Below are 17,415 nucleotides of genomic sequence, written 5' to 3'. Positions count from 1 at the left end.
GCTGTGAATACTTTTTATAGCCACTGTATATACATATTTGTTTCCATTTACAGGGGTGGAATTTAGGACATAAAAGTGTGGTTTACCTTAACGAAATGAACACTAATGTCCTCTCCGGTAGCTGTCATCTTGATATACAAAATGGGTATTGCAGATGTTTAAAAAGAAAAATCAGTCAAAAATCAGACTGAGTATGACTGTAGCAGCAAAATAAGACTACTTACTTACTGGGGTTAGAGTTATGCGTTTAACATCCTGTTTCCTGTCAGTCTCCACCTCCCCTTTTGAATGTAAGCTTCCTTGAGCAGGGTCCTCTTCCTTCTGTTTTCCTCTGTCTTCTGCTTTGTAGCCTCTTTTCTCCACCTCTAGACTTAACTCCTGCCCCTGTCTCACCTCTACCCCTTTGCATCTCCCATCAACGTCTCTCCTCTACTCCTTTGAATCTCCCATCAATGCCCTCATTCTGTTTATGGCACCCACACTACTGGGCACAAGTTCAGCCTCTTTTACTTCACTCCCCACCTGCCTCCTATCGTTGCACTGGAATGCACTTTCACCTCTTTGGCCTCTACCTGTTCTCAGCTGTGTTTCTACTTATTGCACTTTGTTTTTGTACTGCCCTGTAGACCGTGTACTGATTTGTCCCATGCTCTATGTATGGCACTGCAGACCCTTTGTGGTGCCTCATAAATAAAAGATAATAATTTAACATACATTTTGATGCAAATTAAGCCCATATAACTTGATGTGAAAATAAGTTATACTAAATGCGGTGATTTTATATGCATTTAACGTCTGCTGTGATGTTATTTTTAATTGCTTCTTGTTCCATTTCAGTGTATCAAAAATCTTTGTATATGCATATCAATTATGTACATAAACCCAAAGCAATTTATATGTATTTTTACTTCCATACATAGTCTACTCCTGCTGTAGTAGGTAACACATGCACACAGGTTTTACCAAAATCTTGTGTTGGACGTCATCTTTTATTTTATTTTTTTGTTTCATTTATCTATTTGGGGGTGAGGGGTTGGCTTGTAACAAACAATAATCTGATATTAATCTCCATATTTTACTCTACTAGCATGTTGACAGATGTAAGAAAAATTCACATTTATGAAATGGTTAGAAATTAAATAGCATTCAATAGATATTTTAGGTCTGAGCACGAAATGGTGAAGAGTACAATTTCAGCACTGTGTTACTGGACAGCTCCCCGTGTGAGACAATATTCACCGGAACTAACATTCAGTAAATTGCAGGCCGGTTTGTTTTAGTCGGATGCACGCGTTGGATTAAGAACCACTACAGGTTTGAGAATGGTTTGCGTTCTGACGAATCAAATCACTGGCTTTCTTTTTGCGTCATATCCAGCCAATCAGTACAGGAAGTGTCTACGTAGGCGTGTCTTCCCGTAAACTAACCGGAGATTTGTTCCGGGAGAAGTCGGTTTTGTGTCAGTGAACAATTGCCACGTGACCGGTGTTACGGCAGTGACGTCATCACGTGCAGCGGAAAGAAACGAATCGGTGTCATAGAAGAGTCTCGTTTCTGGGGGTTTCGGTATGTTGTACCTAATGATTAGGAGGAGCCGCCGTGGGCTGGCGCATTAGGAGGCTGGAGACACTATGAGCCGTCTCCGACACACCCCCGGCTCGCACGGGCGGTCTTATCAGTTTTTGCTTTTGGTTTTTAAACGGTGTATGTCAGAATAAAGAGCCCACCTCCATTATAACGACAAAAAAGGGTTAAGTTAGGTGAACCTACAATTTGGCTTGTAGCACAGAGCTTCTAAGGACATTTACAATGAATATGGAGCATGTAAGAGCCTCCTTATCATCATCACCATTTATTTATATAGCGCCACTGATTCTGCAGCGCTGTACAGAGAACTCATTCACATCAGTCCCTGCCCCATTGGAGCTTACAGTCTAAATTCCCTAACACACACACACACACACACACAGAGACTAGGGTCAATTTTTTGATAGCAGCCAATTAACCTACTAGTATGTTTTTGGAGTGTGGGAGGAAATCGGAGCACCTAGGGGAAACCCACCAAAACACAGGGAGAACATACAAACTCCACACAGATAAGGCCATGGTTGGGATATGTACTCATGACCCCAGTGCTATGAGGCAGAAGTTCTAACCACTAAGCCACCGTGCTGCCCAATCCTTAGTCACCTATTGTAAAAAAGAGACTGCACAGCAAATACAATGCAGGGTATTTCAAAGTTTATCAAGGGATCGGAACTACTACATGTGTCTCTGTGAATGCAATTAGTGGCGCTTTTTAATTATTTTCAGTGATCTTTCATAAATGTAAGGTCTCCCTTACTTAAGGTCTTCCTGCTGTCTTGTTTGGGCATATTTTGTACATTCCTGACCAAACCAATTTTAACCTTTTTATAATGCTTGTCCAGGTTAGCCAAAGTAATGTTGGTTTAACTTCTCTGACACAGTAACAAAAGAAGAATATGGCTTTGATAATTGTATTTGTTTCAGCTTTACACAGAGAGCATATAGTGATTGCAGTACAATGATTTGCAAACATCTGAGCCCACCTGCCTACCAAATTGGTTGATTTAATTCAGCCTTTTAGAAGAATTAAGCTCAGAGATCACACTTGTTTATTATTAGTTGTTTTTTTTTTTTAAAGAACTTTATCTATAATATCCATCACACAATATACACATGCGGAATAAGAGCCTTGAAGGCCAAAGTAAATGGCAACGTACAAGTCAGACTGAGAGAATGTAAAAACTAGAACAGAAATGGTACAAATATACAATTTTTTTAAAAAGTGAGCAGTTGATTGGCAGTCAACTGGCCAAATCAAGGCATAGATTAAACCTATACTGCTATGTGATGTGCAGGAGTGTGACATTTTGATATTTTAAAGGGAATGGGGGGGATAACTGACACCTAGTATGGGACTCCTGGAGGCCAATGGATTATTTGTGGTGGGACCGAAATCAATATTAGCAATGTTCTGATCAATCTACTTGGTGAAAGTTTAAAAAAAGGGTTGAGGCATCCTGGGAATGAGCATTGGAAGTATTGAAAAGAGAGGGGCTATATAGAGTTATAGATAAACTAATCACACCCCATTTGAGAAAATGTGTGGGTTTTATTATTCAAATATGCAGATATGTTTTCCATGGATGTCAGGAACCAATTACAAATATTATTTTTATGGTTTACAGCTAGTTCTACACATTATCTATTAAACTTTATATTTCTTTTTAATATTAGAATGTAAATCCTGGCACAAATGGTTCACAATAATATATTGTGTACAATTTATTGCTAAGACACTCAATATAAATAGAAGTGCCACAATAGTCACGCCTAGCTGATTGTGTGTTCTGCCGACACTTCGTAACAAAATCACAATAAGTCCATACTGTTGTGGCACTCACTTGTAAATTAAAACTTTCTCTTACACATCCTTTGATGTATATTGAAAGCATGAAAACACAGTTCTAACGGAAAAAAAATGTTTTCCAAGTCTTCTATAAATGGGATGAAAAAGAAGTTCTATGTCTCCAATCCAAGTAAGTGTATCTTTTTGGAGTCAAATACATACAACCTCAACTTTGTCTAGCACTGTATGTGGGGTATGGCTTACCATCTCATAGGTATGTCTGTCTCTGGGTTGGTCCAGCCCCTTATCATAGTGTGCTTTCCTTCCACAGGTTCATGTGGGATGGAGTCAAATTGCAGACCTGGGTGAAAGGTCAAACTGCTTTCCATTGCAAAAAGAGATCCTCCTGCTTTGCCGGGTTTCTTTACCATCTAGTCTATGGCGTTTCTTGTACTTTGACCTGTGTAGTCATGTAACTGGTACTAAAATCTGCATATGCTTCTCTAGAAATGTGTATTAATGTTAACCAATACATTTGGGAGGATGGGGGGGAGTGTCTCTGGTGAAATTGGGCAACCTTAGGCAGAGAGTTTAAAAAATGATTGCGTTGGTGATGTGTAATGACTTGGCAAGAGTCAGGGCTGACATAATGCTCTGATGTGGCTTACTCACACATTTCACTCTTCGTCTGACTTATTCAGTGACCTCAACAGCATAGATAAATGGGGCACCAGAGATGGGCACCCACAAATCTGGTAAGGAGATGGGAGCTGCTTTTTCAAAGCTGTTGACTAAAATAATAGATTTTAAGACCTTTTTCACACAGACATTGTATATCTATTTGTGCCAATCATTAATTCCTTTATTGTGCATAAATGGCCCAAAATGGTTCATCCCTCGTTCATTTCCGTTAAGCTGTGTGGCCTTTCATGATACATTTGTGTGAATAGACATAGGCATATAATAGTGATCAGTTGTTATTATCCTTTATTTATGAAGCTCCAACATATTATGTAGCGCTATACATTGAGGGGATCATAATACCAATAAATAACATATTAAATTGAAACTGTAGGTAAAGATTACTGAAATAAGGAAAAAATATGCAGTGGTGATCTAATAATCACAAACGGAACTGTGAGCTGTGAATGTCATATACAATTTATTAAAACATATATACATCACAAATATAAAAAAAAATGTAAAAAAATCACATATGGTAAATTACCAAAATAAGGAATATCATGTAAGGGAAAATACACTCTATCATTTGCATATACATGCATCAAATTCAATGATCTCCAATAACTTGTTAGCTGGAATATGAAAAAAAGGCCCCTATAAACAAATGTCCGTGTGGGGGCCAATGTAGCGGAGCTAGAAAAACTGAGGTTTTCTAAATAAACGCTATAATCAGAGTAATGTTAGGAGAGTCAGACAGTGCCTATTTGAATGACACAGAGAATCTGTTCCACGTCCGAAGTAACGCCCAGCTACATGGGGGCAGAATTGACAATCTTACCGGACCAATAATAATTGGTTAATAAATCTCTAAAACAGATATGGTGCCCAGCTATGTGGGAAAACATAGTCTTACCGGACCACTCAGCATACGGTCCGCCTCACCGCGCTGTCAGGCCTGGACGCTGCGCTGGCCCGCTTCGTGGAGCCTAGAGCAGCCGGAGGTGCAGCAGAGTATGCGCTCTCTTGTGCATGCAAATGATATAGAGTGGTTTTTCCCTTACATATTATTCCTTATTTTGGTAATTTACCATATGTGATTTTTTTTTATTTTTGTCATATTTGTGATTTTGTTTTATATATGTTTTAATAAATTGTATATGACATTTGAAGCTCACAGTTCATTTTGTGGCTTTTAGATCACCAGTGCATATTTTTTCCTTATTTCTCTATTTTTTGGGGATTGCAGACCTCTTGCACTGGTTGTCTTCTAGTCTTTGGCATATTCAGCGCCTTGGGATTATTTTTCTAAAGATCACTGAACTTTAAATAAAACCAACTGTGTATGCTTTCATGTACATTCAAAGGGCATTCAGATTTCCTTCAAGGTTTTCACGAGACTATAACATGTCCCGAAAGCTGCTGGTCTAGTGACCTGAATTTCTCTGTTACCTGCAGAATAAATCTTTCTATATAACTTGTATATCTGGTGACAAATTCACTGTTCCTCTTTTGATAACATATGATAATAAAGTCCATTACCCTCTGTATAGCACTACCACTACTTCTGACCAAACGTAGATTTTTGTGACCAGGGACATTTTTGTGTGATTTGGAGAGAGAACAGGAGGAGATGATGGTGGGTCTGATAGAATTTCAGTAAGTCAGAGTAAGTCCAGCTGGAGAAAAGAGGGATTCTGCAGTATACCGTTAATGCACTTTGTGCTGTATTGGTCGGTTTTACATGAAAAAAATACAGCTACATTATTTTTATATATATATATATATATATATATATTATATGTGTGTGTATGTATCCTTTTTCTGGTCTATTGTATTCAGATATTTAAGAAATTTCCTTTGTTTTGAATTCCATCATCACTAAATACAATCCTGTACAAAAGTTTAAAGCAGGTGTGGAACATTGCTGTACATAAGAATGCTTTCAAAAACAGAAGTGTTAATACTTTATTTTTTATCAATTAACAAAATTCAAAGTGAATGAACAGAATAGAAATCAAAATGAAATCAATATTTGGTGGGACCACCTTTTTGTCTTCAAAATAGCATCCATTCTTCTAGGTACACTTGCACACAGTTTTTGAAGGAAATTGGCAGGGAGGTTGTTCCAAACATTTTGGAGAACCACAGATCTTCTGTGGATGTAGACTTGCTCAAATACTTCTGTCTCTTCATGTAATGCCTGACAGATTCAATGATGTTGCGATCAGGGCTCTCTGGGGGCCATATCATCACTTCCAGGACTCCTTGTCCTTCTTTACGACAAAGATGGTTCTTAATAACATTGGCTGTATGTTTGGGGTCGTTGTCCTGCTGCAGAATAAAGTTGGAGCCAATCATACGCCTCCCTGATGGTATTGCATGATGGATAAATACCTGCCTGCATTTCTTAGCATTGAGGACGCCATTAAACCTGAACAAATCCCCAACTCCATTTACTGAAATGCAGCCCCAAACTTGCAACGAACCTCCACCATGTGTCATTGTTGCCTGCAGAAACTCATTATTGTACCGGTTTCCAGTGGTTATTCGTTTGTTTATTATTCTCTGGCTCAAGGCTTGGAAGTCTCATTCAGAGTCTAAGTAGGCCCTGAAGTCTTGTTGTTTTAGTATGATGTATTATTTGGCCTGATCATTAGTCTTTCCTGTGCCCGACATGGTAAGGCTCCGGTGTTGAGAGGATAGCCATCTGCCATCATTGATAGGCTTGCCCCTAAAGCATCCATTTAGCAAGGGCTCAAACAATTGTCTGCATAATGGGCAGTCAACCCACCTGACAGACTGGGGTAGGAGCTTGTCTGTTTGTCTTCAGGATCAGTAATAATAATAATAATCCGTGCTCCTTGTTCCGCATCAGATTGCATAACGGGGCGTGGAGGAAACAGCGTCTCCTGAGTCTGAACTGCTAACAGTTCTCCTGTACGTGGGTTAATGCTTAACCAGGCAGATTCCAACTTAATCAATGGTAGTTTTTTATTAATGGAACAACAGCAATAGGTACAAAATCAACATATATACAGGAGTAATAGTTACAGGTATATGCAATACGATACCAGTTCTATTATGGCCACCTTGGGATATCCAACTATAGTCTTGTGCTAAGGAGCGTAGAAGGTGCTGCTAACAAAGCATAAGTCCCGGGTTTGCTGAGCCTCAGTAACTGCCACCACTACAACAGTCTTTCTTCACTTACCTTGCGTTTAGCAAGTGTACAGATTCACAAGACCTGGGATAACTTATCCAAAGGAAGAGGAACAAGGGTCATCTGAGTCCTTCTCTCAATCTGCATCTTTAGTCAGCTGCCAGGGCCATTACTTTCTACACCAGCCTGACAGCATCAAACTCAGATCTTCAACCCTCTTGAACACTGCTTCTTCTTATACCCCCAGAATAGCCTCAGGCTGTCAGGGTATGTTTGTCTTAGGATCTTAAGGCATAGGAGTACAATACACATTTCCTAATTAAGATGATTATTAAATCAGGCACACACATACTCAATGTCTGGCTTGTGAATACACTGCTAACCCTTATCTAGTTTTCCTAGATATGTAGCTAACAGCGCAGTTTTACAGTCTCACTGTTAGCCTGTAGTGTTTGAGTAATTAGCAATGTCATAGCAGGGCAGAATAATTACAATCTATATAAATAGTTACAGTATGATGTAACGTTGGCTATTCACTCCATTGTGCTTTACGCATAACACTTGTCTGGCTAGATGTGGAATAGAGGGGGGGGGGGGGTAGATCTCCTGTGGTTTAGGTAAACAAGATATAAGATATCTTCTGTTAAACAATAGTCAGGTCTACTTTAACTGGTAATCAATGTATGGTTTCTCCAGATCTAGAATAAACATAGACTTACTAGGTTGGCATAAGTAAACAATAGGAAGCCCAAGGGCTAACATGAATAACCTCACCTACATTGTAACAGATAACATAACACAATAACATGTATTACCAATATTTAGGCTGATATTCAAACACAGTAGGGGGGGGGGAGCAGAGACATGCTATATTGACTGAAAAAAAACCATACTGAATGCAGATAGTCATGATGTATACTAGGGCAGGCACTCTAGGAGGACATGGGCATAAAAAGTACATATTCAGTGGATATGTTAACATTCCTCCCCACTTTTTAGACCCATGTCCCGCAAAGTACTCAGCAGTTTACTGTTCCTAAGTTCCCTACCGGGGTCTCAAGGTTGAGGGATCCACACATCCATGGTTCCTATATCCAATTCGCCTCGATTAGGCAAATGCCTTGTTGAGTTTACCGTTCTCAACACATACAAAAGTTGATGCCTTGGTTCCCTCGCCTCTGGCACATCAGGAGCTGGTCTAACATTCTTTATTCCCACCCAAAATGTCACGGCTGGCTGGCTAAAGGTCCTGTAGTCGTCTCTCCCCCCTCAAAAGTCAAGTCTGCGCTTATCAAAATGAAAACATTGAGCAGTCCCAGGACACTACCATCCAAGAAACCTCCTTTCCCAAACATCTCACTGCCCGTGCTCATGGTGTGTCAGACACATGGTATTCGGTTTATAGGATATGAAAGGTCAATGATTTTGCTTCTGAAGACGCCAGTTTTAACTGGAGGGTGCTGCGTACTGCTACTCTGTGAGCGTACCCACCCAGCTTTGAGTAGTCTCTATAGTCTTAGGGTCTAATTGATTAAGGAAAGTTAAGCAAAAAATTGAGTACGTTTTCTAGACAAAACCATGTTGCAATGCAAGGGGTGCAAATTAGTTTATTTTGCACATAAGGAAAATAGTCTTTTTCCATGTAGCACACAAATACTTCATAGCTTATTTGTACACTGAAATTTAAAGTTGACCTAGGACATGCCCTACCCCGCGTATAAATCTGCCATCAAATTTTAAATTTACCTCCCCCTCCAAGGCAATATGGTCTAGGTGTCCCCCAGTGGATTCAGGAAAAAGGAATTTAGATATAAAAATCTTATTAATATAATTTACATATATATATATATATATATATATATATATATATATATATTGTTATTTAGTTGATAAAAGTGCTGCCCATATTTTTGTCTGGGACTGCAGAATTTTTTATATTTGTGAAGAAAACCTTATTTTATGCTTTAACTTGGACACATTTGACATTTGTTGCCCGTTTACAAAGTTTGTTACAAATGAATACTGCGTCTGTGAGTGTGAATGAGTTATCCACACAAATATGTTATCCTTCTGTATTTGCAATCAAATTGATTTATGCTTATATAACCTCTGTTATACAACTTATATTTCCTGTGTAGTTACTTAAAAAGCATGAGGAGAAGTTACTCTCAATACTTCAGTCCTTCATTTGAAGCTGCTGTCCCGGCCTGACATTGGCACCATTCTCCGTGTCTTCTGAAAGCACCTCAGCCATCACAATGAATCTGATATTGGCAAAGTTGTTGTGCTTGCTGGCAGTGTTTGTTTTGATGATGTTGGGGTCTCTTCTACCTGTCAAGATAATTCAGGCGGACTGTGAGAAAGCTTCTCGTTCCAGGAGGATCCTTGCCTTGTGTAATTCCTTTGCTGGAGGGGTATTCTTGGCTACTTGCTTCAATGCCTTACTTCCTGCAGTGAGAGAAAAGGTATGTTTTGTGGAGTATTTTTTTGGTTATTGTAATCACCTTTCAGTAGGGTGTATGCGCCTATAGTTATTGTTTTTATACTGCATGTCTTTGAAAGGCTGTTCAGTGGATTCACTGCTTTTTACATGACATCTTTACCCGATCCCTCTCCAGCATCAACTTGCTAGTGTTGCACTAAATGTTGTATTTGTTAGGATTATCATAAATGAACAAGATTGCAGCACTTTGGTAGGAGCGAAGGGTATTATGGGACAGACAGTAAAAGTTACTCTTAAATGCAGACAGAAGGTCTGTAAGCAGATTTAGTGTCGCCTTTATATAAACTAGTTGAATTCCTGCAACTGAAAAAAACGTATTCTTAATCTCTTTTTTACAAAAGGAAGAACAGTTTGTCCACTGTTTCAGATATCATAAATAAATTAAAGCCCAAAACATTTACTTTCCTTAGTGCAACTTACAGTAGTTTAATTAAAGCCAGTATCTGATTAGCTTCTATGGGTTACAGCACATCTGTGATTGTTGCGTAGTGGTTGTTAAAGTAGTTCATTATGGCGAAACAGATATTTGGAGACTAAATAATCACACAATTTGTGCACATTGTATTGCACCCTTGAGCATAATATACCATAAAGCAGTCCTTGGAGATGGCCCAGAAGCTTTGTCATTTAATTCTAAGGGGCATCTTTGTAGTAACTAGAATTAATTAGTTAATTCTGCTAAGAATTTGTGTTACAGAACTGCATTATATTGTCCTGTACATACTTAATGTGACAGTTTGCTACGTTTTTTTACATGTAAAATAACCCAGCAATACACCTAAGTATCTTCTCAGTGCATGTGTTTCATTGCTAGTATTTGCTGGTGACTTTGCAGCTGCAACATTACTGTGTCTCTACATTGAGTAAGCTGAAGAGTATTGATGGGCAACAGATAGCCACTCCGAGCTTTCACCTGTTGCCCGCCTGCAGCTCCTTCCTGCTTTATCAGATTTGTTTGGTATAGATTGTAACACATGTTTATCTTACATTAAAATGCCTGCTGATATGTTATTACAGGTGAAGTGTCACTTTCTTTGATTAAATGTATTATTTTAAGTGAGATTAAGGGTAATGTGCTGCCCTATTGAAGGCTAAATGGCTGCTCATGTGGCCTTTGAAGTGTATCAGGTTGCCCATCGATGCTGTAGTGCCATCTTCTAAGCCTGTGGTTCCCAAACTTTTGCAGTTCGCGGCACCCTTAGAGTCTCCAAATTTTTTCAAGGCACCCCTCCAATATAATTATTGAGCAGTCCTGTTTTAGAAGTAGTTGGGTCAAAAAATTGTAATAAGTATTTAGGTCAGGACAGAAATACTTATTTAGTTGTATGCAAAAATGCCCCCTCTGCATCCAGACACTCTGCCCCCTCTGCATCCAGACACTCTGCCCCCTCTGCATCCAGACACACTGCCCCCTCTGCATCCAGACACACTGCCCCCTCTGCCCTCTGCCACGCCGTCCCCCCTCCTCTGCTCACTGTCACGCTGTCCCCCTCCTCTGCACGCTGTCCCCCTCCTCTGCACGCTGTCCCCCTCCTCTGCACGCTGTCCCCCTCCTCTGCACGCTGTCCCCCTCCTCTGCACTCTGTCCCCCTCCTCTGCACTCTGTCCCCCTCCTCTGCACTCTGTCCCCCTCCTCTGCACTCTGTCCCCTTCCTCTGCACTCTGTCCCCTTCCTCTGCACTCTGTCCCCCTCCTCTGCACTCTGTCCCCCTCCTCTGCACTCTGTCCCCTTCCTCTGCACTCTGTCCCCTTCCTCTGCACTCTGTCCCCCTCCTCTGCACTCTGTCCCCCTCCTCTGCACTCTGTCCCCCTCCTATGCCCTCTCTCACGCTGTGTCCCCCTCCTCTGCCCTCTCTCACGCTGTGTCCTCCTTCTCTGCCCCCTCTCACGCTGTCTCCCCCTCCACTGTCCCTCTCACGCTGTCTCCCCCTCCACTGTCCCTCTCACGCTGTCTCCCCCTCCACTGTCCCTCTCACGCTGTCTCCCCCTCCACTGTCCCTCTCACGCTGTCTCCCCCTCCACTGTCCCTCTCACGCTGTCTCCCCCTCCACTGTCCCTCTCACGCTGTCTCCCCCTCCACTGTCCCTCTCACGCTGTCTCCCCCTCCACTGTCCCTCTCACGCTGTCTCCCCCTCCACTGTCCCTCTCACGCTGTCTCCCCCTCCACTGTCCCTCTCACGCTGTCTCCCCCTCCACTGTCCCTCTCACGCTGTCTCCCCCTCCACTGTCCCTCTCACGCTGTCTCCCCCTCCACTGTCCCTCTCACGCTGTCTCCCCCTCCACTGTCCCTCTCACGCTGTCTCCCCCTCCACTGTCCCTCTCACGCTGTCTCCCCCTCCACTGTCCCTCTCACGCTGTCTCCCCCTCCACTGTCCCTCTCACGCTGTCTCCCCCTCCACTGTCCCTCTCACGCTGTCTCCCCCTCCACTGTCCCTCTCACGCTGTGTGCCCCCTCTGCCCCCGCTGTCGCCCTCCTCTGCGTGCCCCCTCTGCCCCCGCTGTCGCCCTCCTCTGCCCCCGCTGTCGCCCTCCTCTGCCCCCGCTGTCGCCCTCCTCTGCCCCCGCTGTCGCTCTCCTCTGCCTCTCCTCTGTCCCGCTGTCACGATCCCGCTAACTCCTCTGCCGCGGGCCAGCCATATAAAAAATAAAGAAAGAACACAGTAACTTACCAATCCGCCGGGCGCCGGGACCCAGCAGCCTCCTCTCTCCCGCAGCAGCAGGGAGAGAGGAGTCTACTGGGTCCCGGCGCCCGGCGGATTGGTAAGTTACTGTGTTCTTTCTTTTTTTTTTATATGACTGGCCCGCAGCACCCCAATGACAGCGCCGTGGCACCCCTGGGAGCTGCGGCGCACAGTTTGGGAACCGCCGTTCTAAGCAATTGCCAAATCTGCAACTAGTTGTATCATGATCCACAGTTGTCCAGGTGAATTCATTTTTAACACTAATAATATTGTTACAAAAAGACACCTGTAAGAACCTTCTCTAACAGCACAATTTGTATGCATTTTGAAAAAGGTTTTTTATTTATTTTTATTACCTTCTTTTTTAGTTTAACGAGATTCTGAAGATGGGGAACGTCAGCACTGATTACCCACTAGCAGAGACTATTATGCTAGTTGGGTTTTTCCTCACCGTCTTTGTGGAACAGGCTATCCTGACATTCCGGAAAGAGAAGCCTTCTTTCATTGACATGGAAACATTTAATGCAGGATCTGATGCTGGCAGTGACTCTGAATATGAAAGCCCATTTATATCCTCCAACAGAGGTCACAATCTATATGAAATTGGCCACAGTAACCACTCTCACAGCCTGAATATCCAAGAACTCTCCAAGTCCAGTCCCCTTCGGCTTTTCAGCCTGGTGTTTGCACTCTCTGCTCACTCCATCTTTGAGGGCCTGGCACTTGGCTTGCAGGAGCAGGGTGATAAAGTGCTTAGTCTTTTCATTGGAGTTGTTATTCATGAAACGTTGGTAGCAGTGGCACTTGGCGTAAGCATGGCAAAAATAAACATTATGCTAAAAGATGCTGCCAAGATGGCTGTTTTAGTGAGTGTCATGATTCCTATTGGCATTGCCATTGGAATGGCAATTCAAAGCGCCCAAAACCTGGCTAGCAGTATTACATCTGCTCTGTTACAGGGCATTGCCGGGGGGACTTTTCTGTTTGTTACATTTTTTGAAATATTGGTGAAGGAACTGGAGGATAAAAATGATCGTTTACTAAAAGTGCTTTTCCTGGTTCTTGGTTATGCTGTTCTAGCAGGACTTGTCTTTTTTAAATGGTAGCTGAGAAAAATGTAAAGTTTGAGTCACAAAAATTATTTATATATGTACTTACCTTCCAAAATAGTAATCCAAAAAGCCAATGCTTTTTTACTTTTTATTTATTTTTTCCTATTAAATAAGTTATTATAATGTCTGGTCATTGGTTCTACATTTGATGTATCTAATGTCAGAGAGTAGATATTGCAAAGCTGTGTGTATGTTTTATCCCTTGTCTAAGAGTATCACTTCTAGTTTTATTTACAGACGCTTGTTTTAAAGTATTTGTTTTATTGGGTTTCATTAAAAATATTCAATTTAGCACTGTAAATGCAAAAACATGTCTTTTTAAAAGGTTTATTCAACTATAACAAAACAATGTACTTACTGTGGACTTTACATAATTAGATAGTAGTTTGAACATCTGACTTCATCTTATAGCACAGATGCAAGATGCAGTTTAACATTCCACCTCTCTGCATATAATTTATCTTGATTCAAAAGAAATGCATATCAGGACAAGCATACATAAGCTGGGTACACACTACAGAAATTTCGACCAACTTTTTATGCCGAGCAATTTTACATACACACTAGCCTTGTTTAGGACGATAAAGGGAAGAGCGGATGTCCCTTTAGCGACTTTTTACAGCCATGTTGTCGTGAGCAATGACTGTAATTTCGTACTCACTGTTGTGGATCGGTCGGAAGTTTATACACACTACACAGCGGAAACGAGATTGGAACGAAAATATTAAATGGAACGACCAACCAAAAGAGGCGATAATCGTCCATTTGGGCAGACTTTCGACCATCGTGTCACTGTACACACTGACCCGACTTTTGAACGAACGGTCGTATGTCGGCTGCTTGAGCCAATTATTGGACGAAAACAGTGTAGTGTGTACCCAGCTATAGCCAGGAATACATTTAGAGCTTGCAACAAGACCATCAGTATGAGCAAACTGCAGTTGCATAAATGCAAGGAAGTGAAGGAAACAGTAGGGCTACCAAGTGAGAAAATTATATTTTCCATATTGGTTTTTTTTGTCAGTTTACTGTTTTTCTCACATTAATTACTTAGTTGTCCAACATTAAAGGATGTTATTCTCTGTAGAGTATATAAAATCTCTAACAAATGGAATTTAACTGAATACTGAAAGGATGCTAAGTGTACAGTTTTCCAAAACAATGTTCACTCTAAAATGCTAACGTAAAATACTACTTTTCTCTTCCACCATTAGGGCCGCCAACCAGTGTCTTGTCTTGCATAATTTCTGTCTGCATTTTCTTTCCTTTCTGTTTTTGCACTTGGATTGTGAAAGTAAGGGGAACAAGAAAAAGAACAATAGGCTGTCACTGAGAAAATGCAGAGCAAAAAAAAAATCAAACTGCACCATATAATAGTGGTGTTAGCACATTTCAGGATTTCTTTTTTTTCCATGTTTTTTTATTATTTTTTTGCATTTTCAGCGTTTCTAATTTGCACAGTTTTTAGAAAAAAACCACAAAACTTTTAGTCCCTTAAGATGCTCTGTTAAATTGCAGTTGTTAACAGTTGTGTTTGTATACATGAGTGAATGTTCTACAACCTTTTTTGCCTTGTCAATGTGTGATGTGTAAATTATCTAATGTGCTCCATTTTTGTTCATCAGATAATGTTTGGGTTGCAATAGTGATTATGGTAGTAAAAATAAAAACAATCTGACTTATTTAAAATGTCTGCAAATACAGTAGAACTACATGACTGGTGAAGAAGTAGACCTAATCGGAAATTACTTAGAGGGAGAAAGAGAAAAATTGTGACTGTTTTATTGTGCTTTACATTTTAGGCATCATCAGGCAATTTTTTAAGGTTCTGTTTTTTCAGTGTGCGAGTAGAGGTAGATCATCTCTACTCTAGTTTTTAATTTTCCTGAATTTGTTCCCCCCCCCCCCCCACAAGTGGGCAGGATAGAACCACCTGTATCAACATAGATCATTGGAATGTTTACAGAATCTCAAAGTATTTCAGAAGGCAAGTGTGATCCCTTCCACTGCTATAATTATGTTGGTGAAGACAGGGCTGTATGTTGCAGGGTCCAGGTTCTTGATTATGGAGCAGTGGGAGGAGGAAAGGAAACCAGAATCCACAGACTGAGCATTAGAGAGTGGAAGAAGCAGAGTGCCTATACATATGATGTATGTATACACACTCACTCACTTAACCTCTTCAAATGGAGGGCCTCACAGCCCCAGTGTTTAAAACCCAGCAGTCAACTCCTCATCCTTGTAAAATATTTGCTTTGGTAATGGAGGGCTCAAATGTGGATGTAGATAAGTTTCTTATTTTTATTAATTCATGCACAAACATACAGGCTTTCAGCAACTGATAGCCCTTATGTGTTTCAAGACCACAATCTCTTCTTCAGAGGGGCATAACTATCTGTCCTCCAATCTATTAATGCAACTGCAGTATTTTTCTACTGATGTTAAAACAAGGATTTTCTTTTTAATATGTAATGCTCAATGTTATTGACTGCCAATATTATATTGCCAATTATACTGAAGAATAGTCTAATGAGAACCTATTGTGTAAAGGCTGTTTGTGTTAATAAAGGTAAGTTTATTTTTAAAGTGTATGTGTTACTAGTAACTATTCATGGACAGGGTTTGTAATCGAGACATAAAATATAAAAATATTGCAATATAGTAAAATATGCACAAAATACATATATAAATATATATAAACACACAATGTAAAATTGGCCATTATTAAAATAAAACTTGAGGGGTGGAGTGGAGAGAGGAAGGGTAAGGTATGAAGGGGATAGGCGTTCATATAGCCGTTTTGAACAGAAATAAATTTTGGTTAATATTTGTGTTAGATGCCAAAATGGCTTATGTCTGCTGGGGTGCAAAGCTTTCAATATTTGATGGTAGCAGTTATGAAGGGATTGGTGACAATTCTTGTTGAGTGCAAATTAGGCACATGACTGTGTTTACTACTTACTGCACCTACATGAAAAAAATATATTTTTTTTTATGTGAGATCATGGAGTGAACAATGTACATTTTCTTATACTCTGTATAAGATGTGTTTTAGAGCTTCCAGTTGCACATTTGATTAATGAAGTGGGTAATCATAAAGTAGTAATAAGTTGGCTTTTTGAAGTCTCCTTATTTTCTACAGAAAATGTGTGTATTATTTTTTTTTTCTTTTTCTTCTAAGTTTCTGGACTGTTGTGCTATTATAGTTCCCAAATATAAATCGAACGTGAAAGACTTCCATTTTTTGGAGTAGCTACCATAGTACTACCAGCCACTGCAACAGAAAGGGAGGTGGATAGGTTTAGGAAAAGTAGAAAAGAGAACATCGCGGAGGCAGGATTAAAAAAAGAAAAATACAAAACTGCAAGGTTATAAATGAGACAGAGATATAAAAAGAGGAAGGTGGAGTAGTGCTCGAGGAAGCTTGGAAGAGGCAGAGATGAGAAATAGACCTAACGTAAGGGTACAGAGAACTAGAGAACACATGAAGGAGACCTAATGATGCAAGACAGGAGGTGGCAAAAGGGAAACACATTAGGTAAGGAGCCAGGGCAAAAATTAGGCAGAAGGTCGGGCAGTATTGAAATGGTTACAAGGGGCAAGTATAAAGTAAGGTTGGTAAAGCAAAAAGTAGGGCAGCTATGAAACAATATTTTAGAAAGGGGTGAGACATGGTTGGCAGCTAGGAGGCAATGGATCTAGAAAGAATAAAACACAGTGGCACATCGCTGAGATGTTAATGTGTAAAGCACCCCCCTTTATTGAAAATGGATGAGCAGTATACTTTCAATTGTATAAAAAGAGCCACACAAGGATATCCCTCCTTTTAGAGAATTCATTCTAGAAGAACAACTTGTATAGTTTATTGTAATTGAGGAAACGCAAGTTTTAAAAAAAGTTCA

The 17,415-nt window shown here is 40.5% G+C and overlaps 1 protein-coding gene across 1 annotated transcript; it reads left to right on the top strand.

Annotated features, from left to right (window-relative positions):
• Positions 1–1,377: 1,377 nt before the first annotated feature.
• On the top strand, positions 1,378–16,099 carry SLC39A3 (solute carrier family 39 member 3). Its single transcript, XM_075205427.1, has 3 exons — positions 1,378–1,566; positions 9,356–9,682; positions 12,770–16,099. The coding sequence occupies exons 2-3, from the start codon at positions 9,476–9,478 to the stop codon at positions 13,505–13,507; spliced, it is 945 nt and encodes a 314-aa protein (XP_075061528.1). The 5' UTR covers positions 1,378–1,566; positions 9,356–9,475; the 3' UTR covers positions 13,508–16,099.
• Positions 16,100–17,415: the final 1,316 nt, after the last annotated feature.

The sequence above is a fragment of the Mixophyes fleayi genome, chromosome 1 (assembly GCF_038048845.1).
Source record: "Mixophyes fleayi isolate aMixFle1 chromosome 1, aMixFle1.hap1, whole genome shotgun sequence".
Classification (NCBI taxonomy): Eukaryota; Metazoa; Chordata; class Amphibia; order Anura; family Limnodynastidae; genus Mixophyes; species Mixophyes fleayi.
Note: the sequence above shows the minus strand (reverse complement) of the source record. Positions and strands in the feature narration are given on the sequence as shown.